Source organism: Lontra canadensis, unplaced genomic scaffold (genome assembly GCF_010015895.1).
Source record: "Lontra canadensis isolate GAN:19392208 unplaced genomic scaffold, GSC_riverotter_1.0 scaffold54, whole genome shotgun sequence".
Classification (NCBI taxonomy): Eukaryota; Metazoa; Chordata; class Mammalia; order Carnivora; family Mustelidae; genus Lontra; species Lontra canadensis.
In genome coordinates this window covers 11,813,787-11,840,199 of record NW_022631048.1, presented here as the reverse complement: position 1 = coordinate 11,840,199, position 26,413 = coordinate 11,813,787, and the positions used below count along the sequence as shown (strand labels likewise).

Sequence of the window (26,413 nt, the reverse complement as noted above, 5' to 3'; positions counted from 1 at the left end):
GGGTCTGTGGGATGATGGGCCTCCAGGACAGCCCCTGACAGAATGTTCTGGATGAATGTTACGAGTCCTTGAGGATCCAATTCAAGGCACATAAAGTAGCTCTTGTTACAGATGTGAACATTTCTGATGGCTCCCTGAAGGCACGTGGGGTGCTCAATGGCAGCGTCTCTGAAACCACCTGGGCCTGCCGTGATGATTCCCAACCCCCATCTCCCGGTTGTAGCTTCCAGGCTGGAGACAAGGGCCCAGAGGGCCTCTGTGAGTTTGTGTCCCCACCCCAGAGGGGCCCCTGGCTGCTCTGACGCCATCCGCTCAGCCACACGGAGCCACCTTCCCAGTAGCGTTCAAAGGCTCTAATGGAGGTGAGAGAAATTCTCTTCCTTCTCCAGCCGCCAGGCTTCCTGCACTCCCTGCCCTCCACCTGCCACTGGCCCCAGCGAATGAGTGTCCCCCACTGAAGAAGAAAGTAAGAGCCATCTTCATGCTCTGCCTTGATCCCCAACCGCAAACCCACGTACAGACCCTGGAGACTCTCTCCTCCAAGGAGGGTGCTGCAGAAGGAAGCAGAAAGGCATCCTTGGACCTGTCCCTGGCTCACCTCCCGCTGATCCGGGGCCGAGCCTGGGCCACTCCTCATGGGTGCTGCTCTGACGCGGGCTCTGTGCCTCCATTCACTTCCCTGGGCACGTGCCAACCGTGCAGGCCCGGCCAGGCACCCGGAGAGCAGGCACGGCCTGCGTGGGCCCCGTGGACTCTTCCTCAACGGGATGCCACCTGCTGCAGGTGTGACCACATTCCTCTCCCCTGCATGTGGCCAAGTGCCATGTTCCTGCATGCACTCCACCGGCAGAGCCTGGGATCTCCAGGAGTTTCGAGGAACCGCGGTCACGGGAACTTACTGTGTGTGTGGCTGCTACAGAAATAAGGACCCCAGCCCAGGGCGCGTGTGGATGCGGGAGCGAAGGAGGTAGTCGTCTGCACCGCAGCGACTCCCGCAGCAGCTCATCAGCCACAGCACACGTGGGGTGACAGCGTAAATGGGCCCGGAAAGTCCCGATACGCTCATGAACGACCGACGAGCAGCGAACGAGTCATTGGGAAGATCTGAGCTCATCTTTGTTTTTTTCCTACTATAAGTACATTTTCACTTAAAAAAACTAGAAACACCAACACATTAGAACCGAAACATTAACTGTGTCCAAGTCCCGAAACAGGAGTGCCGCTGCTGTTTGGCTGTCTTCCTCCAGTCCCGATGTCAAGACCTGCTTGCATCATGGCAGCTGAGCTAGGTAAGTGTCTCTACCATTGGCTGCGTCCTCCGACCTTCGAAGACACACATTTGTGCGAGTGTGCGGATGTCGTTGCAACCCGTTCTTAAACGTCCCCCGATAGCTCAGAGATAGTTAGGTTGTTCCCAAGCAGTCTATGATAAGTGGCGTTGTACGTGGAATTTGGGGTGTGTTTATACTTGCTTCTTTGACTTATCCGTATTTTTTACATTAAATAGTTCAGGATCTGGGAGGTCATCTTTACTGACAGAGCTTACCGCTTCCGTGACATCCACATCAGGTGAAAGGTAATCCTGCCTTTCACCGTTGCTAATCTGTACCGCCAGGTCGCCTTTGAAACTGGCTCCTCGTCCACCAACATCCCAGGAACTCCCTTGATTTTACCAGCATTGGGCCTGACCTTGTTTCCAGGGTTTTTGTTAATTTCATAAGCAATGAAAGGCCGTCCTTATGGTCATTACTATTTGTTTAATCACTGGCAAGGGCGGACATTTTCTCCGTGTACGCTCCCGAGTCCTTTTCCTTCAGCTGTGATCACCGGTCCGCTGCTTTCTGGCCTCCAGGAAGCCGGCTCTGCACCGCGTAGGGGCTCTCTGGGGAACAAGAGTGTCCGGACACTGGCCTTTCCCCAGCCCGCGAGCCCGGTGAGTGCAGCTGCGCGTCGCACTGGCGGGCCAAGCAGCGGACGTCTGTTCTCACGTCTCTGCTGTCTTCTCAAAGCTGGGCTTTACTCCCCTTTATGAGTGGGTCCTGTTTGTTTTACTTTTCACCACAATTTATTAGAATGAGTGAGTCTGTGTTTTTGCTAACTGCCCACTTCCACCGTCTTCTCCCAAAGACACAGATAATTAGCGTATCAGGCACTGGGGAGGAGCGTGCGTCAGGGCGGTTGTGCCCCGGAGACGCTCCGCAGCCTCGTTAATCAAACCCAAATGAAGCGCCAGTGCCCAGACTCGGCCTTCTACAGAGAGAATCAGGTTGCCGTGACCCGGGGCAGCCTCCACCGGGCAGGTCCCGTGGGGGAGCGGCCTGTCTCGGTTATTGTCAGAGGGGCTGGTGGAGGGTTGAGACGAGGCGTGTGCACGTGGGGTGAGCAAGGCCTCCACTGTGCCTTGTTGTCAAGACGACACCCTGGTTTTGGTCTTGCCATATCAGGGGGTTGGTGAGTCAGTCCCTGAGGGGGGCAAGGCAGGATGAGGAAGAGGATGTGTGGGCCGTGGGGAGCTCAGCCTGGAGGCATGCTGGCCAAGATGCCCGGTGGGGCCCTCGGGGCCTGAGCCCGCCCAGCCCCCCTCCTGGCAGCCCGTGAGCAGGAACTCCTGTGGGCGATCCACAGCTCGCGTGTTTGGTCCTTGTCTCATAATCCTTTCCTTCTTAATCAATGGACTGATTTTTCTCCTTCAACCTGTGGACGTGATGGACTGCATTACATGGGTTTTGAAGGTCGACCCAGTCTTGCACACCTTGGATAAGTCCCACTTGCTCATGGTGCGTAATTCTTTCTATACATTGTTGGCTTCAATGTGCTGATACTTGCTGAGAATTTTCAGATCTCGGTTTATGAGACGTATCAATTTGTGGCTTCCTTTTCTTGTAGAGTCTTTGTCTGACGGTGTTATTAGGTTGGTGCTGTCTTCACAGAACGTAATAGGAAGTGTTACGTTGCTTCTATTTTCTGGAACAGACTATAGAAAATTTAAGGAAAGCTCTCTATTTGTTGCGTATTTCTGGACGATGAAAATCAAGCTTCTTCCTGTGTACTAAGAAAACTAACGATGTTAGTATTTGTTCCTTCCTAGGTGACAGCCGATGTCTCTATGCAGAGTGTCTGAAGAACAGGATGGACAGTGCCACTCTGAGCAAACGGAATGAAAACCAGCTGTGACCTGGGAGCCCGACGCCATAATTCACCCACACCTGCTCTGCGGTCGGGCTTCCATCTCTGCCCAGGTCGTAGCTCGGACAATGCATCACACAAGGATCTGTGGTCTACTTTCAGGATGGCCAGCTGCAAAGTCAAAGCAGAACTGAAACTTATTGTAACTCTTGTGAGTGAATCAGCATGTGTGCGTTTTCCTCATTTTGGGCAAAATAAAGTACACCTAAAAACCAGCAAAAATGTTCTTTGTTGCTAAGGATTTATGTCTGGATCCAAAGCATCCCAGTTTCATACACTTTAGATTACTCTAGACTTCAGGAAAACGTGCTTCAGTTCGCTGGCAAGCAAGCGGAGCTCTCAGACTTGTGCCCAGTGGGCGACCAGACGTTCTAGAGAGAATTCCAGCATGCTTCTTCAGGAGAATGGAGGTGAACGGGGTCTCTTGGGAGCTGAGGTCTACAAGGTGTCCCAGGAAGCCGAGCAGGGAAGCCCAACGCTCTTTTCAGAGCCCAACTGGAGAGCTGTTGGCTGGAAAACCAGTAAGACACTGTTGTAACAATCCAGGCAGGAAACCAAGATGGTGGCAAGTGAAAGGACGAGGTGAGGGTTCTGGGAAGTCCCCTCAAGGGGACCCACTCCCTCAGCGACCAGACAAAGAAGGTGGGCAGTGGGAAGGGGGTGGTCCCGTGTGAATTCAGGTTTCTGTCTTAAGCTGTTGGGTGACAGTTGTGCCCATCGCTGTAAGGGGAGACTCGGGACTTAGGAGCGCTTTGGGAAGAATTACGTGGCCTTTCAGAACCTTAGTGTCTTCTTCCATAAAATGGAGAAAACATCATGTACTCTACAGTTGATATGGAAATTGGGAAGTTGTATAAAACATTTAAAAGTGTCCTGGGTGGAGAGTGTGTTTCTTATATGTTTTCCCCACTGCACACCTTCTTTTCCCGGCCCCTCTCCGGGCCCCCGTCTGGTGCTGCCCCCCATCCCCGGCCGCAGAATGAAGCCCTTCCTCTCCCACCGGCCTTCCCCCAGGCCCTCATCAACTCATCCGGCCTGCGGGGCTGGCATCAGGTCAACTCCCGAGATGAGTCCCTGCCGCTCCCAACCCAGCACAGGCTGCTGTCGGAATGTGGGCTCTTCACGGCACGAGGGCATTAAGGGGGTCAATTTTTTTCAGAAATGGATCGGCTACTTTTTGCTCCCTGCTGTTCCCCACTCATGCTTAGCCCTTTCCCTCCCCTACATTCAAGCCAACAGCTGGACCTCTATTGCCTCCAAGGAAGGACGGGGTGGTTGGAAAGGAGGACGACAACCGGGAACAACACTCCCGAGTCTCGCCAGTGCAGGTTCTCCAGGCCAACCGCTCAGGGAATTCCGAAGATGGGAGAGAAGCGAGCACACGCATCTGTCTCTTCCTTTCACAACCCACAGGAACACCTCCGTCCTCATGACCATCCCCAGAGGTTGCATGGGTGGGCCCGCATGTACATGTGTGTAAGTGTGTGTATGCATGTGTGCATATATGTGGCTCTGCATATGCATGTGTGCGTGCACGTGTGTGTACATGTTTGCGTGCACAAGTGCGGGAGGGGTCCGGCCATCTCCCCAGGCAACGGCTCCGAGTGCCATTGTCTGGGCTGCGCTCTGGGAGGTGACAAGACCTTGGAAACGTGGGTGTGCACACGACTGACCCCCAGGGGATAAGCCCCCTTCTTTGTCAGATGCCCGGCAGCGGCCCGCATGGACGGCCAGCACAGCTGCGCACCCAGGGGCAGGGAGCTGGGGTCCACAGCTGGGGACGATGTGGCTGGAGTGACCGAGACGCGCATACAGACTCAGACTGCTTCTGGAGAAGAATGAGAGCCCATCTCAAGCTGTCAGTGGGGTGACTAGCAATGACCTGTTGTTGGAGGACAGGTTGATTCTAGAAAACGCTGTCCTCAGGACAGTCTTCCTGCGTTTCTGAGAGCTGACGCAGAGCAGGTCGCGACTGAATCAAGGTTGTCTTTTGCTTCCAGAAAACTCTCTTTGGGGTAGTTTGTATTCTCACATCCTTGGCCCCCGACCCACTGGGACTCAGCGCAGACTGAGACGCATCCTTTCCAGCAAGGACCCAGGGGAAGGAAGCCCGGACACCACCCTTTGCTGCCTCGAACACCGTCCGCCGAACTCACGTCCATCTGTGCGTCTCCGTCTCGAGTTCATTACCCTGATCCACATAAGACAATGATTCGATTTTCCCGGGGAGCTTCATTAGAATGAGAAAAATTAAATTTACCAGGGAAAGAAGGAAATGAGCGAATAAAAAATATGACAAGTAATTGAATTTTCGGTCCATGAGCTCCCCTGCGTGATTTGATTCTGCCACATGCAGCAGGTCACTGAAGGATGGGGCCTCCTCTCTGAGCAGAAGCCCGCTAACTCGCATTAAGAGCCTGGTGCTCGTGCTCAGACGGTCCCCCGCCCCTGTGACGTGGGCCTGTTTACTCCGCAGACACACTCCGGCCCTCGCAGAGCGGCTCCAGGCCCAGACACTCCCCAGAACCGACCCTCCACACACGGGAGCGTGACGCCCTCAGAGCTCACTGCAGCCTCAGGAGCCCGGCAAGGAGGCTCCCTTGTCTCCATCTTGCCCTTGACATGACGAAGGTCTCAAGCATCGGCAAGAATAACACAATAATTGCCAGAGCCGAGACTTGAATCCCGTGCTTTGGTTCTAAGGGGCATGTTACTTCTGCCACACGGAGGGCGGCTTCTGGGAGGACATTCCCCATGGGGAGGTGCCTGGGGATCGGGCTGGGTCCATTCCACCTGCTGACCAACCGCTTAGCGCCTGCCAGTTCTCAGCGCCCTTCTCAGTTCCGGCCGCTACGAGGGGAGAGATGCTCCCACGGTCTGGGGAGGCCCCAAACGGCCAGTTCACAGACGGCCAGTTTACTCAAGAATGAATTCCCAGTTCTCACAAACCCATCAGTCAGCGATCAAGAAAGAGAAGCGAGCAGCCACGCTGGGGAGATGGTAATGAGCGGACACGCAAACGCGCTGCATACGGGGAGAGCGTCGCTCTAAGCTTTCTGCGAGGTGACTGGGCAGGGGTAGGAGAGGAGCTGTGTCCCTCTGAAATGCTACGTTGAAGTCCTGGCAGCCTGGGATGTCCTCTCCCTCATTTGGAAGCAGGGTTTGCGATGGAAGCCGGTGAAGACGGGGCTGGGCTGCGTGGGAGTGGGGGGACCGGGCCAGTATGACGGGATTCCAGAAACCAACCGGAACCTTGCACAGAGCCGTGCCCAGGGAGAACACGATGCAAGGGACACAAGGAGTGTGCGGCCGTCTACACTCCAGGGAGAGGATTCTTCCTCCCTCCTGCCTCAGAGGGATCAAGGGGCTTCCAGCCCCCAGGTCTCTGGGGCGGCCCGGCATCCCGTTCTCAGACCCTTGAAACACACAGGACTGTCTTGCCTTCGCTGTCTCCTCGGATCATGCAAACCCACACGGCTTTACACGCTAGAGGGCAGTTAGCCGGCCTCTCCTCCAACATGCTAAGGCCAGAGGCCAGTCGGCGACCCTGTGGACCCCAACACATTTCTCAAAGTTCTCTGGGAGTTTGCACGGCAGGTCTCCCTCCTCCTCCGGGCTCCTGGGTGAGTCCGCTGCCGGGGGAGGGGCGCTGTCCGCTCTGGGGAGCCCGCCTCGTTCTGAGAGACGCCACCCCCACTCTCCAGCCTGTGTTCTTGCTGTCCATGCCCCCCGAGTGTGCGGGTGGCCACCAGCCCGGGGACTGGTGCCAAGAGGTGTCACCACAGGCTCAGAGCCGTGGAAGACGAGTGTGTGGCTCCCCCAAACTCTTGGGGCAGCTCCCTTGTGTTTCTGATCTGATTTGCCCACTGGCCCCCGCAGCGAGGGGCAGGAGGGATGGCGGGACCCTCCCATGCCGGCTGGCTGACCCCTGAGCTTCCGTGAAAGCAATTCTGGACTAAACAGCATCTCCTTGTGGGGCCTGTTTGCTGGGCCACATGGGGCCGCCGGAGCAGCCCTATTGACCCCTGACCCCTGGCCTGCTCAGCGAGACAAGGTGTGTACTTCTGGGGTGGCTGGGCCCCTGGGAGGACCCGAGAATAACTCTGAGCCTATTGACATTCTCTTTCCCTGAAGGTGATAAATGGCTTCCCCCATTCAGGCCAACCCCCCGTGGCCCTTTTATGTGCTGCTCCGGCTTTAGGACGCAGAGAATGTCCCAAGTGTCTTTCCACTGTTTGCCAGCAGAAGGGCAGAGATCGGGTTACCAGGAGAGCACGGTGATTCATCTTTTCTCCCGAGGCAAAGCTTGTGTCCACATCGCCTGTGTCCACATGAGCTCAGTCTGCGGAGGAGCTCAGGAGCTGGAGGCCGAGGCGAGGGTGCGGGGGAGGGGGATGGGGGGGCACCGGCCGGTGGATGGGGAGCCACATGGGCCCTCATTCTGCATCCTTGTTAGGACTTTAATGGAGCTTCTGGGTTTGGGGTTTTATTTCTTTTTTTTTTTTTTTTAAAGGTTTATTTATTTATTTATTTGACAGAGAGAGAGAGAGAGAGATCACAAGTAGGCAGAGAGAGAGGGAGAAGCAGGCTCCCTGCTTAGCAGAGATCTTGATGTAGGGCTCGATCTCAGGACCCCGAGATCATGACCCGAGCTGAAGGCAGAGGCTTAACCCACTGAGCCACCCAGGTGCCCCGGGGTTTTATTTCTTTAACACAAGTTAAAAAAACTGGATTTCCTCCTGGCCTGGCCAATTCATGATGGATTTCCTAGGCCGCCGGGCTGGAAGGTGTTCTCAGAAGCATGTACGACCCTTGGAAGCATCAATTCGGCAACTGCAAGAAAGAAATTCATGTTTGAAGGAAAACGTGAGGCCGGGCCGGGGGCCGAAGCCGATCAGGCCATCACCAGTGGCATTTTAAGTCACCGCACATTTCAAATGTACAGAAGAGTTTAGAGAAAAGCCTAGCGAACACTTACTTGCCCACTTTAAAAATCCTACTATTTTGCCATATTTGTGTCCATTTTCACTAAGAAATAAACCCCACAGAGAAGCCCTTTGTGCTGCCCTCGCCATCCTTCAACAGCTGTTCTCACGCCCAGGGAGAAACTCTGCTTGGTTACGGATGCCCGTGTCTACACCCAGTCCAGAGTGAAGGCCTGAGCTTGTGTGCGAACACAGTGTTCTGTAGTGAGCTCGCTTCCCCTGGACATGACGCTCATGCAGTGCAACAATACTGACACATGAAGCATGATTCACTTCATTTAATGGGTGCGGAGCATTTCATTTCACAGGCGTTGCACAGTCTAGTTGTGGTAACGGTGGATATTTGGGTGGCTTCGATCAAGAACTGAAAAAAGTCCGGAATCTCACCTACTTATTGGCTGGCAAGTTGGGCTGCCCCAGTTTCAGGTCGCTGGAAGACACGAGGTTCTGGGGTCAGAGATGGAAGACTCTGTTATTTACAAAGCAGAGCCAGAGGGCCGGGGTGTGGATGTGGGTTCCCCGCCCCCAGGACCCACCGGGTGGCCACGATGGCCAGGTGACAGCTGCAGATGCTGCAGGTTCCATTCAAGAGAGGGCCTCTGACCTTGGAGGGACCCTGTGGGTGCGGAGCAGGTGGTATGTATCTGTCGCTCTGTTCTGGGGTGACCTCTCCTCATGGTTCCTTCCCACAAACACAGCTTTGAAAAACGGTGGGTCAAAAGCAGTCAAGGCTTTGCATTCTTGGCACAGCCAGCGAGGCACGGAGGGAAACAGACGGCCCAAGGAGGACCATGTCTCCCAAAGCTTCCCAGTGTTAGCTCTTCAGATAGACACAGAGCGCCACCAGTGGTCTCCTCACACTGTCCAAGACATTGACATGACCTAGGTGTCCATCAGCAGATGACTGGGTAAAGAAGATGTGGTCTCTGCAATTGCACTACTGGGTATTTACCCCAAAGATACAGATGTAGTGAAAAGAAGGGCCATCTGTACCCCAATGTTTATAGCATCAATGGCCACGGTCGCCAAACTGTGGAAAGAACCAAGATGCCCTTCAATGGACAAACGGATAAGGAAGATGTGGTCCATATACGCTATGGAGTATTATGCCTCCATCAGAAAGGATGAATACCCAACTTTTGTAGCAACATGGACGGGACTGGAAGAGATTATGCTGAGTGAAATAAGTCAAGCAGAGAGAGTCAATGATCATATGGTTTCACTTATTTGTGGAGCATAAGGAATGGAGGACATGGGGAGATGGAGAGGAGAAGGGAGTTGAGGGAAATTGGAAGGGGAGATGAACCATGAGAGACTATGGACTCTGAAAAACAACCTGAGGGTTTTGAAGGGGCGGGAGGTGGGAGGTTGGGGGAACAAGGTGGTGGGTATTAGGGAGGGCATGTATTGCATGGAGCACTGGGTGTGGTGCAAAAACAATGAATTCTGTTATGCTGAAAAGAAATTAAAAAAAAAACACAGATGTGGTCTATGTACAATGGAATATTACTTGGCCTCAAAAAGGAAGTTCTGTCATTTGCAACAACATGTTGGTGTTCTTTGTATGTGGTGCATACTAATCCATTGTCAGTTATGCTAGGAAGAACATCGCTTGCAGCAAAATGTTGTTCTGTCTCCCCTGGAGGGGAGGGGAGGTGGGGAGACATCTGTCAAAGGGCATAAACCTTCAGTTATAAGATGAATAATTTAGAGGGATCTACTGTGCAACATGGTGACAATCGTTAATGACAATACACCCTATCGTTGACATTTGCTGAAATAGTAGATCTTGAGTTAACACACACAGATGATAAGTATGTGAGCTAACGGATATGTGAGTTAGCTAATACTGCAATCACTTCACAATGCATGTGTGTACCAAGTCATTATGTTGTACACCTTAAATACTTATAATTTTATTGGTAAATTATATCTCGATGAAGCTGGGCAAAACCTTTAAGTAGTAACATTTATTTTGAATTTTTTTAGTTTTGCTTCTGTGTCTTATTATAAAAAATCTTTTCTGCTATAAATAAGGTCACAATAATTTTTCCTATTTTTCTTTTAAAATATTAAAGTTTTACTTTTTGCATGTAAGTCTCAGACACATTGGGAACATACTTGTCTTTTGTAGTGTGAGGTATGGATCTAATTTATTTTCACACACGTGGACACCAATGGTCTCAACACCATGAATTCCCCATGGACGTGTCAACTACCCATTCCATCACTTTACCAGTCGCTCCTGCTCACAGCCCTGCTCAGGGCCACCCTGACTCGTCCACCCGAGGCCCACTCCATGCACAAAGTCTGACAGCTTTACATTGACACAGAGCTCCCCGAGCCAGCCATTTGCTACCCAACACCAAAGCAGCCCCACCTTCCGCCTGGGTTACTCCATGGTCTCCCAGCCATTCCCTCCTCCCTCATCTCTCGCTCCCCTACAGCCTCTTATCCACACAGCAAGAGAGTTAGGTCTTTAAGAACATGTCGATCATGCCATTCCCTGCTCACACTCAGAATAAAATTCACAGTCGTACTGTATCTTCAAGATTCCCCATGCCTTAGCTGCTGGCTATCTCCTTACCTAGCTTCCTACCTCCTCTCCTTCTCTGCTCCTTCTCTCTCTGTCTCTGTCTCTCTGTCACTGTGTTGCATGTGGGAGGGGGGAGCACCTCAGGGCCTTTGCACTTGCTATTTTTTCTGCCTGTCATTTCTCCCATCCCCACCCCCAGCTTGCTTTAATCTCATTTGGTTTCTTTTCTTTTTCAAGATTTATTTATTTTGGAAAGAGAGAGAGTGAGTGTGGAGTGGAGAGGGGCAGAGGGAGAGGGGGAGAGAGAATCTTCAAAGCAAACTCCCCACCAAGCGTGGAGCCTGACTCAGGGCTTGATCCCATGATCCACAAGATCGTGACCTGAGCAGAAACCAAGAGTCGGACGCTCAACAGACTGTTTGCTTTCCTCTCCATGACTTTTCTTCCCCTGCTGGTTTATCAACTACTGTGCAGTATTGACATCCTTGTTTGTACGCTATCTCAAGATTCTGTTCATTTAGTTTTTTGGAGAGAGGCTGAGCATAAAGAGAATAAAGAAAACCAGAAATACATAGAATTCACTGTTTGCAATAAAAAATACTTCTAAAAAACTTTTTTTGTCTTACACAATATAATTTTTTTAAAAAAGATTTTATTTATTTATTTGACAGAGAGAGAGAGAGAGATCACAAGTAGGCAGAGAGGCAGGCAGAGAGAGAGAGAGAGAGAGAGAAGAGGAAGCAGGCTCCCTGCTGAGCAGAGAGCCGGATGCGGGGCTCGATCCCAGGACCCTGAGATCATGACCTGAGCTGAAGGCAGAGGCTTAACCCACTGAGCCACCCAGGTGCCCCACTGTAATGTTTTTATGACATAATTGCCACATAACGTTATATTAGTTGCAGGTGTAAAGTGCGATGATTTGACATTTATATATGTTACAAATGGTCACCACAATGTCATCACCTCAAATTTCTTTTTTTTTTTTTTGTACCCCAAGAAGCTGCAAAAAGAGCATGGAGGTTTTTAAATGGGTTCAAAATAGCAACCCAGCCAACTTCAAAGGTTCTGCTTGAACTATCATTTTATATTGAGTTAGTAAGTCACAAAAATGATAGCCATTAATCTAGTAAGATTCAATTGCTAACTTTACAAAATGAGGACTGTATTTCAAAAACCCTACTTATAAATCAAAATCCAATTGTTCTTCTTTTTCTCTTTCTCTTTCTCTTTCTCTTTCTCTTTCTCTTTCTCTTTCTTTCTTTCTTTCTTTCTTTCTCTCTCTTTCTTTGAGAGGGAGCAGGGCAGGAGGGACACAGGGAGATGGAGAGAGAGCATTCTGAGCAAATCCCTTGAGAGGGGACCCTGGTCGGGGGGCTCGATCTCACCACCCTGAGACCATGACCTGAGCCGAAATCAAGAGTCCGAGCCACCCAGGCGGTCCCATCCACGTCCATTTCATTGCATGTATTCGATTTATGTGTTAACTTACAGAAACGGAGACTCAGCAGCTGGAAGAGAAACTTCACAAAATAAGATGAGAGTCTTATGATACCAGGACGGATTCAGTAAAACAGAAAAGCAAACAAATACAGCAACCTGTAGTTCCAGGGCAGCTGGGAAAGGAACTGTGTGGAAAATGGCAGAGCTGGAAACTTACCCCGATGTGAACTATTGGGAAGGGGGTTTTGAGGGATGGTCTAGCGGCAGACAGACCTTGACTGTGACTTCACTTTCCATACACTTGGGTGAACCGGGATCATAGGCGCCTTCCTGGAAGCTTGGCTCTTGCCCCTGTAAAGCCCGGATGCTGGCTGCTGATGGCATTGAGGGGATTCAGGGGTTCGAGAGCACTCTGGTGAGGCTGGGCTGCCGTCCATCCTCCGTGCCTGGTGGCCAGAAAGAAAAAATGAAAACCATCTTACACGGAAACGAATTCCAAATGCACCTGAGATAAGGAGCTGGCGGATAGATGCATCTGTGTTATGAACTGTCAGGATGGAGAAGGTTCTGTGGAGCGAACCCCAAGGGCAGATGCTGAGTCCATCCCGGGCTGAGGTATCTGTGGACTCTGCTCCTCCCGAGAGGGAGGACAGGACGGTGTGTGAACGCAGGTTCCAGAACCCTGGAGCCTGGTTCACATGCTAGTGTCCCTGTTTTCTCGCTCTGGGACCTGGGACACATTACTTCACCTCTCCGTGCCCCGACACAAAGGCAAATGCTAATAAAAACGTACTTCTCAGGGTTGGGTGAAGACTCAGCTTATTAATGTTTGGGAAAAAATAAACAAAACAGAATAAAACTTCAAACAGTGGCTGGCATGCGGCTAGCAACAACAAAATACATGCATATGCATAGAGATGGTGTGCTGTATTTGCCATCAACAAGAACTTCAAAGGCAAAAAATGAAGTAGGTAGAATAGTTAGAATTCTTAGTGTTACGGGCTAATCTGCATCGCCCTGGGATTCATGTTGACAGACCCGTCCATGTTCACACCTCAGAATGTGACCGTGTTTGGAGATAGAGCCTTCAAAGACATGAATAAGGCAAAATGAGCCTGTTTGGAGGGCGCTAACCCCATCTTACTCGTGTCCTAATGAGATGAGGTCAGGACACAGAGGAAGAAGATGGTGTCTCCCCACCAGGGAGAGAGGCCTCGAGACAACCAATCCCGACACCCTGATCTCAGACTTCCAGCCTCCAGCACAGGGAGGAGATCCGTTTCCATCCCGGCCATGCGATCTGTGTTACGGCGTTCTGACTGCCCTAACAAATTAAGACACTTACTAAATAAAGACCTCCTTTAATCAGACACAAAAGTAAATATTTTTTCCAATTGAAAAATGGGCCAGATGCGTCTGGGTGGCTCAGATGGTGAAGCGTCTGCCTTCGGCTCAGGTCATGATCTCGGGGTCCTGGGATCGAGCCCCACATCGGGTTCCCTGCTCAGTGGGGAGCCTACTTCTCTCCCTCCCTCTGCCTCTCCTCCTCCCAACTCTGTGCTCATGCTTTCTCTCGCTCTCATGTGAATACATAAAACATCTTAAAAAAAAAAAAAGTGAGTCAAGTGCATGAACAATTTACTAAAAAAGAAAAAGAAAAAGAAAAAAAAAGTGGCCAACACCCATTAAAAAACATGCTCAACTTCACCAACAATCAAAGAAATGTGAGCTAAGACAATGGCCTACGAGTTGGCACGTTGGACTGATCAAGACAGAAGCCTGTAGCTCTGCAGCCCCCCGTCTGCCCCCAGCCGCCAGCAGCTGTGGGTCTGGCTCCAGTCATGACACACTCGTGTTTGCGTCCGCAAGTCCTCATGCGGGACACTCAGAAGGGCCTCGTCTCTGCAGCGGCAACCAGGCTGCCTCACACATCTTCAAAGCAAGAGTCAAGGGGCTCCGAGTCTTTCCAAGGAACTCAACTGCATCCCAGAACAAAGCTCGTGACTTTTCGCAGAGACACGAAAGCCTTCAGCAAGGTGAAGTTCACACGCCTGGTACAGTAGGGACGTGAAGCCGCGGAGAAATGGGCCCGGAATGAGGAGGGAAATCTAACAGTTAAAGCCGGTGTGGAGCGACACAGGTGCTGGAGTCAGCAGGTCTAAACCAAAGGCCTTATTATAACTAGATTTCTAGATGTGCAAGAAGTGACATAGACACATGGAAGGTATGTTTAAAAACCAGCTGATGAGGGGCAGGTGGCACAGTGGGTTGGGCGTCCGCTCTTGGTTTCAGCTCAGGTCACGATCTCAGGGTCATGGGACGGAGCCCCCTGGGGGGTTCCTCCTTGGGGCAGAGTCTTCTGGAGATTGTCTCTCCCTCTGCCCCTCCCCCCACTCATGCTTGCTCTCTCCTCTCTGTCTCAAATAAATAAATAAATCTGGGGAAAAAAAAACACACAACCAAACTTCTAGAGAGGAAAACTATAAAGTGTGAGAGAAGATGTGTGTACGTATATAAATATACATGCTGATGGGATTCAGGAGATTAGACACCAGCCAAGGAAAGATCAGCGAACTTGAGGATATAGCTCTTTAAAATACTGGAAATGGAACACAAAGAGAGAAGGACACCCGTGAGCTGCGGGACAACGTCAGGGGGCCTGACAGGTGCTTGAGGTCAGTGAAGGGGAGGTGTCAGGAAAACACTTGAAGGAATGTCCCCCCAGGTTGGGGGATTTTCCGTATGTCCTTACGTAACTGATTTTGACGTGATTTTGGCAGACTAAAACACACACCTCTAAATAATCCATGGGGTCACAAGGACCCAAAAGGGAAATCAGGAAGTATTTTGAACTCAATGAAAACGAAAACACGGCCTGTAACAAACATGGCCTGTAACAGCCCGTGTGAGAACCGCAGCACTAAACCCTTTTAACGGGAAAGAAGAGATGTCTGCCACCAGTGACCTCAGCTTCTATCTGAAGAAGGACAAGAAGAACCAGTTCAACCTAATGTCAGCAGGAGAGAGAAAATACTAAAGATCAGGACAGAAATCAACGCCTTGAACAGAGAAAGGCAACGAAACGGAAGCTGGTTCTTTGTGACCCGATGACCCCCGCCGGGCCAAGGAGACGGGACACCAGCCTCCCCGAGGCCCAGCAGTACAGCACTTATCTTTTCTGACCGTCCTACTCCCAGACTCCTGCTTATCATTCTGGACACACGAAAGTGCCCATAGGGCCAGAGCAGGACCGCCAGGAGTCACCAGGCAAGTGAAGGGACTCGGAGAAATGTCAGATGGGGACGGCGGGGGCTGGGCAATGGCAGATGGGCTGGGGGCATCATCAAAAAATATGGTTTACAGTTGGGTGAGATGAAAAAAGTATTTCTCCTGCAAATAATAAAGCCCCTTCTGTTCTTTGATGTGCTGACGGCTTTGACCTAAGACGTCAATTTCCGGTGCATTTAAATCTGAAGGAGGGACAAAGGCACTGGAAATGCAACTGTATGCCTGGTTCGTAGGTCAGTGACTTACAAGTTCCTCTCTCACTGCGCCTTGCACAGATAGACTTCTCAGTCCCATAGGCACTGGCCTCCCCCCACTGACCACCGTCCCTGACACCGGGGGCTGTGGTGGCTCCTACCAACCTCTGAGGCACCTCTGATCTTGAACCAGACCTACCTGGAATGCAAGGCAAGACTATCTGGAAGGAGTTTAGCCCATATAGAACAAACTAGTGACTGTATCTTTTTAAACATGAACAGAGCTGACAAGCTGCTACATTAGTAATTCAGTCAGGATGTTTGTCCCTTGGGGAATCTCAGTGGGCTTTGACAGTATGCTCTCATGGCTTAACTTACCTGGTCTAGGCACCCCGAAGTACAGCATCGGCCCTGCCCAGCACTCCAAGGATTTCCCCTCATTTCTTAGGTGAGGGAAGCACACGTGGATCCCGAAGAAATTAGACCCTGTGGACAGATGTCCCACCAGTAAGACTGCCTGCTGCCTGTCCGCCAAGTGGGCCGCCCGAGAGCAGAGACCAAGTACTGAGCCATGCACGTGGACAGCAAACTTGCATGGTCCTGGGCCAACTCGCTTCCCTTCGTCCATCTCGCTCTGGGGTACTGATGCTGTTCAGGTGCTGGGAGCCTTTCGTAGCAGAAATGCGTTGCTCGGTAAGGAGCAAGCTGCCCGTTCACTGAGCTATGTCAGGAGGGTGGTTCCTGCTGTAGGCAGAGCTCCTCTATCTCTCAGGCTTGGCCAATGCCCTGATCTTTGTTCCACCCACACTTCCTGATCCCGTTCTCTCTGCAGATATCTGGTTACTGACACAAACATATTACCCTGATCACAAATAATCCCGAGTTTTTGAGCTTCCAAGAGGGCCTCTCTAGGACCCACCGTGGCACAGGATCTCCCCCATCTGAGTCTTGGTACAACAGGAAGTGGAAACAGATGGTGTGGGGCCCAACACAGGGCTGGACCTCATTAGGCAGAAATAAGAGCACTCGGACAGCCACCTCCTGGAGGATGGCAGATGCCTCCATGCTCTGGAACTTTCACCCTGGAAAGATAATGGAGGGAAAGGATCAACCCCAAACTTGTAAAAGCTGGTACAGTGACCCCATGAACACTTTCCCTGGGTTTCCTCATAGTAACGTCTCATGCAACCACAGAACAGTATCAGCTTGGGAGGTGACCTCCAATATGGTGAAGATATGGAACATTCCACCCCTGGGGGCCCTCCTGCTGCCTTATTCTAGCTGCACATCTCTCCCTCCTGCTCTCCCAACTCTAACGTTGCCAACTTCAAGCATGTTATATAAACACACCCATAGACTACGGAACCCGAGCTTGGCTCTTGAGGTCAGCATGATTCCCCAGAGACTCACCCTGGTTGCTGCACTCCAGGACACCCTGTGCTGCTTCTGTGCTGTGTGGGGCTCCACGGGCAAAGGTCCTACGGTTCAGCTGTTTGCCAGGGACATGTATCAGGGAGGTTTCCCCGCTTAGGCGTGTTACAAGGAAGCTAGGAAAGCGCATGCACGAGTTTTCGTGTGAACACCAGTGTCCATTTCTCTGGGATAAATGAACCATTTTTGGTACCATTCCCGATCCTAAGCTTTCGTGTTTCATTTTATGAGAAATTGCCTATTTTGCAGAGGGGCTATACCTTCCCCACCAGTGATGGAGGAGAGAGCTGGTCTCTGCACGCACGCCGCATTTAGTGTCACTAGTTTAACTTGAGCCGTTGTCATGGGTCCAGGGGTGATGCTCTCTGGTCTCACTCTCCGTCTCCCTGGGGGCTGCTGAGGCTCACGTCTTCTCGTGAGTCTCTGGACATTCTCTTCGGTAAAATGTCCATTTGTGTTTCAGTCTGTTTTCTATCTGGATTATGTGTAACTTACTGCTGAGTTCTGGGAGTTCTTTATATATTCTAGATACTAGTCCTTTCTCGGAAGTGTGGTTTGCAGTGTCTAGTTGCCTGATTGCCCTTTTCCCAGGGTGGTTCGCAGATCAAAGCTTTTAATTTTGATCTTATGGATTGTGATGATTTGCTTCTTTAGTTCCTCTTTTTTCAAAAATGTTGTGGTTCTACATTTTTCACTGGAGTCCCTGATCTGCTTTGAGTTAATTTTTGTCTAGGGTGTGAGGAGCAAGTTGGAGCACTGTTTTTCTTTTTTCTTGCTTCTGGCTGTCCAGTCATACCAGCACCATTGTTGAAAAGGCTGCTCTTCCTTCCCTGAATTGTTCTGCCCTTTTGTCAAAAACTGGTCGGGCCTGTTTGTGTGGCTCTATTTCTAGGTTCTCTGCTCTGTCCCCGTGACCTCTGTGTCTGACGCTCTGCCCCACCTCACTGTCCTGACCTGGCACGGTCACCCCTCTCCTCTGACTCAGCTTCCAAGAAATCATCCATCTCTGAGGATTATAAACGTCGTCACCCACAGCTTTGGGAACAAACCTGCTCATCATCTGGAGGGCACCCGGCATGCTAAGGTCATTGAAAGGTCAGCTCACATTCCTGAAACTTGATGATCCAGTGTCCTAGCTCCTTGCCTGATAACAGGGCGAGGAAGATGATGGAAACAAAATGCAGTTAAGTTATGAAGGTGCCCTTGGCCAGCACGGGTCTCTGGGAAACAGCCGAGCTCTGCTCACTGCACAGAAAGTCTTCCTAAGGGCTCTACCTTTCTGAGGTCAAAGGCTAGTATTGTAATGCTCTTCAGCCGGTTCCAGACAATCCATGGCAGTGTCAGACATTGGAGAGAAGGTGGCCAGGCCTGGAACAGGGGTCCCCAGTTCCAGAGACTTCCACGGCTCCCTTCCTCAAGCACTCTAATTCTGCAGATCCAGTCCCATACATTGTCACCCTGGGGCAGTGAGTGGGGAAATTCTTGGGTCTGACATGCCCAGGGTGCCTGCTGTAATTAGGACCCTTCCTCTTCTAAAGATGAAAGATTTGGGGATGCCAGAAAGGGGGAGTGGGTCCGGCGGGGAAGCTCTGGTTTCTGTTCTTCCTCTCCCCTTGGTCCCACTGCAAATTACATGCCTCACCCCTCGATGTCATGAACACATCCCCAAGTGGCAGGTGCTCCCTCTGAACCACTGTGCTAGCATCTACCAGGGCTAGACACTTCCTTCCAAGCCACCGGGGAACGGGGTCATCCTTTACTAAAGGTGTGGTACACAGATACCCATGGTTTCAGGGGGAGGCTCAGTTGTGCACCTATGTTTTTTTAAGATCTACTTATTTATTTGAGAGAGAGTGCTGGGGCAGCGGCGGGCAGGGGGAGGTGGAGAGAGAAGCAGACTCCCTGTTGAGCATGGAGCCTGACACGGGGCTCAATCTCATGACTCTGAGATCATGACTTGAGTTGAACTTAAGAGTCGGACGCTCAACCGACTGAGGCCCCCAGATGCCCCATCGCGCTCCTGGTTTAAACTGCCACTTCAAGTGGCAAAAAAGAATTCATTTTTGGTTATCCCCCGATCTTTTTCAGAGTCCAAGAACTCAGATGATTCATTCATTCCATAGCTTTTATGATAACCAAGATGGCTTAACACGCAAACATCAGTCCTAGGAAAGCCTCCCCACAGGGGGATCTATGCGGAGTAAAAAATAGAAAGTTTGTGAAATTTTTGTTTTACCTTTATCACCTCAGTGGAATGAAATTCCTAAAAATGTTGAAATTAATTGAAATGACAGAGCCTTTGTCTTCAAATAGCGACAGTTGCTTGAAGGTATTTGTGATGGGTCCCCCACCCAAAGACACTGAGGTGCTGCCCCAGTGCCTGCGGACGTGACCTCACTCTGTAGATGATCACATCAAGATGAGGTCCCATGGGGGGGCCCTGACCCCAGGTGACCACATCCTTATAAAACACACAGACATGTGCACGGGAACATTCCAGGAAAACAGGACCTGGGGGGTCCCCTAGGGAAGGAGCTGGGTGGGGGGAGGGGGAGGCCTAATGCAGACCCATCCCCCCATGGCTTCAGAGGGTGTGGAGCTCATTGGCACCCCATCTGGGATCCTGGCACTCCTGCACCCTGACACGACACATTCGTCTTTCCGGGGCCTCATTGCAGCCGCCCCGGCAAACAAATGCAGTATTTTGTTTGTTATTTGGGGACATAATTATAGTTTGAGAGACTCTCAGCTAGAACAGAAACTTCTGCGGAAGGAGGCCAGCCTATAGTGCCGTTTCGTCTTCAGGAATTCAGCTTTCTTGACTCCTGCTGTAAGATAACTTGGTTCAAGCAAATAAATTATGTTTCCACGGTCACACAGATACCCTGGTTTCTATCCATCCTGTCTCAAGTGCTATACCAGCACACATCAAAATGAAAAAGGGATTAACAGGGGCGCCTGGGTGGCTCAGAGGGTTAAAGCCTCTGCCTTCAGCTCAGGTCATGATCCCAGGACCCTGGGATCGAGCCCCGCATCGGGCTCTCTGCTCGACAGGGAGCCTGCTTCCTCCACTCTCTCTGCCTGCCTTTCTGCGTACTTGTGATCTGTGTGTCAAATAAATAAATAAAATCTTAAAAAAAAAAAAGGGATTAACAGTAGTATCCCAGCTTTGCCGGAGCGGGTCTGCCAGGAAGGAATGATCCGGCTCCGACAACAGCGCTCCGTCTCGTGAGGTTAGCTCAGGCACACATACGTAGAATCCCGAAAGCAGAGGAAATTTATCTCTGAGGACCGTCTGCTGGACCATTTCTGTCTGGTTCTTTGCACTTCTGATATATTACACATTTGTAAATCACATCTGAATAGTGCTCCGAAATTCAACTAGCTTTTCTTGTGATGTCCATGGAAGGGAAAAATTCCCAGGTATACTTAGGCGTGCAGAAAATTTAGAAAATGACAAAGAGCATCAGAGCTAATCACACCCACAGCTGTGACTCTGGCATGTTGTGTTCTTCCTGTAGAACGACTCAACAGACCCTTTCCATTTCTTCCTCCTCCTCCTCCTCCCTTCTTCTTCTTTCTTCTCCTTCTCCTTCTTCTTCCTTAGAGCCATCTCTAGGGCCAGCATTGGACTCGAACCCACAGTCCCGAGACTGGGAGTCGTACTGTCCACTGACTGAGGTAGCTGGGCGCCTCAGAAGCTCGCCGTTTGGAAATTGTCTCAAGCGTACAAGAAAAGTTGCAAGAATAGTTCAGTTGTGTGCTCCTATACTTCTCCTTGGAATCGCATATTAACGTTCTGCCCCATTTATCTTTCCTCTTTCTACCCATATACATACTCCAGTAGCATCATCTGACCAATCGCCGATTACTGTGTGTTTACTGAGCCCCGGGCTCTGTAGAAAGCACTGAGAGAAGAGGGGGACACAGACCCGCGGGATGCTCAGTCAGCTCAGTCACATTGAGGACCGATCTCCGGCTCACGCGTCCAGTGAACCTCTGGACGTATAGGGAAGCACATTTTTCCCAGGAAACCTCATTGTTTGCTTGTTTATTATTTTTTTATTATGTTAGTCACCGGACAGTACATCATTAGTGTTTGATGTCGTGTTCCATGGTTCATTGTTAGTGTATCACACCCAGTGCTCTGTGCGATCCGTGCCCTCCTTAATCCCCACCACCAGGCTCACTGAGCCCCCCACCCCCTGCCCTCCAAAACCCTCCGTTTGTTTCTCAGAGTCCACAGTCTCTCATGGTTCGTCTCCCCCTCCGATTTCCCCCAGTTCACTTCTCCTCTCCATCTCCCCATGTCCTCCATGTTATTTCTTATGCTGCACAAATAAGTGAAACCACATGATAATTGACTCTCTCTGTTGACTTGTTTCACTCAGCATAATCTCCTCCAGTCCCGTCCATGTTGCTACAAAAGTTGGGTATTCATCCTTTCTGATGGAGGCATCATACTCCATAGTGTATATGGACCACATCTTCCTTATCCGTTTGTCCATTGAAGGGCATCTTGGCTCTTTCTACAATTTGGCGACCGTGGCCATTGCTGCTATGAACATTGGGGTACAGATGGCCCTTCTTTTCACTACATCTGTATCTTTGGGGTAAATACCCAGTAGTGCAATTGTAGGGTCATAGGGTAACTGTATTTTTAATTTCTTAAGGAATCTCCACACTGATTTCCAAAGTGGCTGCACCAACTTGCATTCCCACCAACAGTGTAAGAGGGTTCCCCTTTCTCCCCATCCTCTCCAACACACGTTGTTTACTGTCTTATTAATTCTGGCCATTCTAACTGGTGTAAGGTGGTATCTCAATGTGGTTTTGATTTGAATCTCCCTGATGGCTAGTGATGATGAACATTTTTTCATGTGTCTGATAGCCACTTGTATGTCTTCTTTGGAGAAGTGTCTGTTCATATCTTCTGCCCATTTTTTGATGTGATTATCTGTTTTTTGAGTGTTGAGTTTGAGGAGTTCTTTATAGATCCTGGATATCAGCCTTTTGTCTGTACTGTCATCTGCAAATGTCTTCTCACATCCTGTGGGTTGCCTCTTAGTTTTGTTGACTGTTTCCTTTGATGTGCAGAAACTTTTGATCTTGATGAAGTCAAGTTCATTTTCACTTTTGTTTCCTTTGCCTTTGAAGATGTGTCTTGAAAGAAGTTGTTGTGGTCGATGTCGAAGAAGTTACTGCCTATGTTCTCCATCAAAATCCTAAAGGAGAATAATTACTTATTAAAGATTTTATTATTTATCGGAGAGAGAGAGCACAAGAAGGAGGAGGGGCAGAGGCAGATAGAGAAGCAGACTTCCCGCTGAGCAGGGAACCCATCACGGGGCTCGGTCCCGGGACCCTGGGAACATGACCCGAGGCAAAGGCAGATGCTTCACTGACTGGAGTCACCTGGGTGCCCCTCAATTTATTTTTTATTGTCTTTTTAAAAGATTTTATCTTTGAATCATCTCTACACCTAGTGTGGGGCTTGAACTCACGACCCCGAGACCAAGAGCCATGTGCTCCCCTGACTGAGCCAGCCACGTACCCCGAGACCTCACTGTACCCCAGGGTCTGCACCATGAACGGCCACTTGCAGTCTCTCATGAAGAGGCACGTCCTGCTGCTGATCCAAGTGGGCACCGGAGTCGCTAAGAACTTTGTCCCCAATTCGGAGACTCGTATTTTCCAAGTTCCAGGAACACTGTGTCTTCTTGGGGGACACAGACATCACCAGGCCCCGGCTTCCAGCTGCTGAAACTGTGCCGCCGCCGTACTTGGTGAGTGAACACGAACCCAGGTTGAACGATGACATAGGAAGCCTGGCGCTGGGCTGCTTCACAGGGCGGACACTGAGGGTCAGGACGCTAGTCACTGCCCGGGGCCCACCCCCTGCTCAGCGGCTGCTCGAGCACGCCCCGCTTGCCTCTTTGGGGCGCCCTTACTTCTGTGTGCACAGGCCGAGCGGGTAATTCCTTAAACCCTTTATAACCTGTTTTCTTTTCAAGGATTCCGGTTTCGTGTGTTCATGAGTCCAGAAAGCTGGGTTTGTGGAACCCGACTAGGGCCACAAAAAGTCCTGGATACGAGGGGGGAGCTCAGCAAATTTCCTGGACAGGTTCCTGAGACCTTCGTAGGCTGTGCACGTTAAGGAAAGTCAAGCCTTCTAAACATCTTTTAAAGTCGCCCACAAACTGGCAAAGTTAAGGGAAGCAGTGGGACGAAAATCCACCGTCTGATGGCCCCCTGTGTCCCGACGGTCCCTGCCTCACAGGGCGCACACGAGGACCTCTCTGAAGGCAGAGGCCATGGTGCAGGGGCAGCAGCCCCAACCCCCGCACACCCACGCCCACAGAGGTGCAAAGTGAGCCTCGGCTCCTCCACGGCTGTGCCAAACGCCCAGCTTCCGCCGGCAGGTGGGTGCGAAGGAACAGCACTTCCTTGTAGAGAAGGACCAAACCGCTCAGCCGACGTAACCGCGGTCAGGAGGCTCCTGTCTGACTCGGCCCTGCCCATAAAAGGGAATCGCGTGGCAAATCGGCAGGAAAAACCGCTCTTGCTTCTCGAAGCTGCGACTGTCTCAGTGGCCCGGCCGCTCCCGCAGAGCAGCGGGTCCCGGGCATCAGGCCGGATTCGGGGCAAGGCCTCTGGCGCAGCTCTGTCCCGGTGGCTGGACGCGGCCCAGCCGAGAGCAGGCTGAGGCACCTGCGGCTGCCAAGCGGGAGAGGACCAGAGCGGAGGCGGCCGGCCCCCGGGGCTGCGCTGAGTCACTTGGAAAAGACAAAGGACCGTGTGCTGAGTGGGCGGCTCGCGTAGCTCCAGGCGTCCAACCCTCCCGGTTCACGCAGATACAATCTTAATTATTAATGGCTGAGATGGAAAACAGCTGCCCTGAAGTTAGGAAATTCAAGCGGGTTGTTTGCTTGGATCACATCGTGCAGAAGAGGGTCTGTCTCAGGGAGTCCGGCCCGCCGGTTCTGCTCCAAGTCCAGGCACATTCCCGGTCCGCTCCTGTGAGGGGCCAGCGGGTCCTGGTGCAGGAACTGAGATCCACGGGCACCCCCGCGCCTCCATGGGCATGGAGTGCGGTTGTCCTGGAGCCTCAGGACTGGTCTGAACGGCACAGGCTGGGGCGCATCCCAGGGCCCACCGTAGGCTGAGCTGTGCGCTTGGATCCTGGCGAGTCCCAGCGACCCCGCGGTGAGTGAGGCTGTGTGCTGTTAGTTACACAAGCGCGGGCAGCGCCTCCGGGAACGAGACCGGTAAACCCCGAGAAAGTGCTCCCGTCGGACTTCTGAACCGACCGTCTCCCCTCGTCCTTGACTCCGTGGGAAGGTCTTGGCCATGGCACCACCGACACGTAGCACTGACTTGCCATACGGTCTGATTTTTGAATTATTTCAATGAAGAGTGTGTTTTAAAAATTAGAAATGGATGTCAAATTTCATCAAATGCAGTCACGGAAAATCAAATGAGAGTCTCGGCCATCTCTTGGGGGGTGGTCACCAATCTGTTTCCTGATATAAAACACGTCTTTGGTTTAAAACTCAAAGAGGATCATGGCATATTATTGTTTTAATCTGATGCCGGATTCTGTTCGCCATTGTTTTTGTTTGTTTTGTTTTTTAGAGAGAGAGGAGAGAGCATGACCAGGGCAGGAGGAGCAGAGAGAGAGAGAGAGAGAGAGAGAGAGAGAATCCCAAGCAGACTCCACACTCAGCAAGGAGCCCGACGTGGGGCACAATCTCACGACCCTGAAATCATGACCTGAGCTGAAGCAGAGGGTCTGATGTGCAATCAGCTGAGCCACCCGGGTGCCCCTACATTATATCTTTAAATATTTTTTTGTGTCTTCCGACTTTCTTCCCCGGGGGGTGGAGGAGGGCGCTGGGAGGTGACACATGTCCTTTCTTCGCCTTACGCATATTCTTCTCTGACTTTTGTGTGTATGATTTTCCCTAAAATCAACTTTAATTGTTTATTTTTTAATCTCATTTTGCAAAATGTTCTCAAACTTGCCATCCGTGTCCTTCGCTCTCTTTTCTGTGAATCTGTTACCTTTTTCTTTTGCTCAGCTTATGTTTTTGTCATCTGGCCCTTTTCTTTCCTCGACTCTCTCCGTTCTCCTTTGTGTTTTATGCCAGCGTTCAGTGCTGCTGTCTCGGCTCCGTGCTCTTTTTCCCGTGCATTTAGTCTTGCGTGCGGAGAGCAGCTTGCCTGCCGTCTCACCTGCGTGTGGCGATGCTCTGCGGGGCTGGTCTCCGTGTCCATCCCCTCCAGTCATCTTTTTTTTTTTTTAAGATTTTATTTATTCATTTGAGAGAGATATGGAGAGAGAGAGCACAAGCAGGGAGAGGGGCAGAGGGAGAAGCAGACTCCCCACTGAGCTGGGAGCCCAACATGGGGCTGGATCCCAGGACCTGGAGATCATGACCTGAGCCAAAGACAGACGCTGCGCCCTCGGAGCCACCCAGGCGCCCCTTCCAGTCATCTTCACCGATGGCTTTCTGGGGTCGCATCATCCCGTCATGATCTGTGCTTGTCATGTGTGTCCACTTCTGCTCGCAGGGGTCCATCTCACCGGGCCGGGGAGCACGCCTGTGCCACTGGGCTGCGTGACGGCGGCCAGTCCGGGCAGCACGGTGTCTGTCTGGATCTCAGGGAGCCTGACACTCACCTGCCTGTTCACCGTGTCCCGCCCGCAGCACGTGCCTCTCCTGGCTCCAGGCCTCTGGGCCATCAGCAGCCCATTTGCTGGTTCCACTTCAACAGCCTCTGCAACAGACGGCTTTCCCGCAGCCCCGTGTCCCCAACACTCATGTTCCAGGGGATTCCTTTCGCTCTGGGCTGTTGTATTATCTTTTCTTCCACACCAGGGGCCTTTGCTAGCCCCCGCCATGCATGCTGTTGAGAAGGGAGAACTCTGGGCTCTGGCAAGGGGCAGAGCTCTGCCCCTTGCCAGAGCCCAGAGTTCTCTCCCCTTCGGCCTAATTTTCTCTGCGGTGGGCACCATTTGGGGGATTCTTGGTCCCGTCCTGGAGCACAGATATTTCCTGGTGTCTGGGAGGATGGAATTCCCATTTCTGGTTCTCCCTACCTTCGTTGCTCCCAGCTGTAATCAGATGGAGGGAGCAGAGAGCCAGCTCGGCCGCCCCCGCAAGCTGGCAGTCACAGGCGACGCTGGCCCGGAGGAAGCAGTCAGTCCTTCCGCTCTGAGCAGAGCGCCCTTCCCACCAGCCACCCACCTGGAGGGGATACTTATGCAAAAGGACCTCATGATCTGAAACAGCCCCCAGTTCAGGCCTCCCTTACAACGTAAAAAAACATTTCTGCTCTAAAGAAGAGCG

The 26,413-nt window shown here is 51.4% G+C and overlaps 1 protein-coding gene across 1 annotated transcript in view; it reads right to left on the bottom strand.

Annotated features, from left to right (window-relative positions):
* PKD1L1 (polycystin 1 like 1, transient receptor potential channel interacting) overlaps positions 1-26,413 on the bottom strand; it is a 166,311-nt gene that overhangs the window by 61,800 nt on the left and 78,098 nt on the right. Inside the window, exons 51-53 of the mRNA XM_032874935.1 lie at positions 25,648-25,841; positions 23,527-23,777; positions 22,628-22,918 (exon numbers count right to left, since the gene is read on the bottom strand). Of these exons, the coding sequence (XP_032730826.1) occupies positions 22,628-22,918; positions 23,527-23,777; positions 25,648-25,841 (736 nt within the window). The remainder of the gene's footprint in view (positions 1-22,627; positions 22,919-23,526; positions 23,778-25,647; positions 25,842-26,413) is intronic.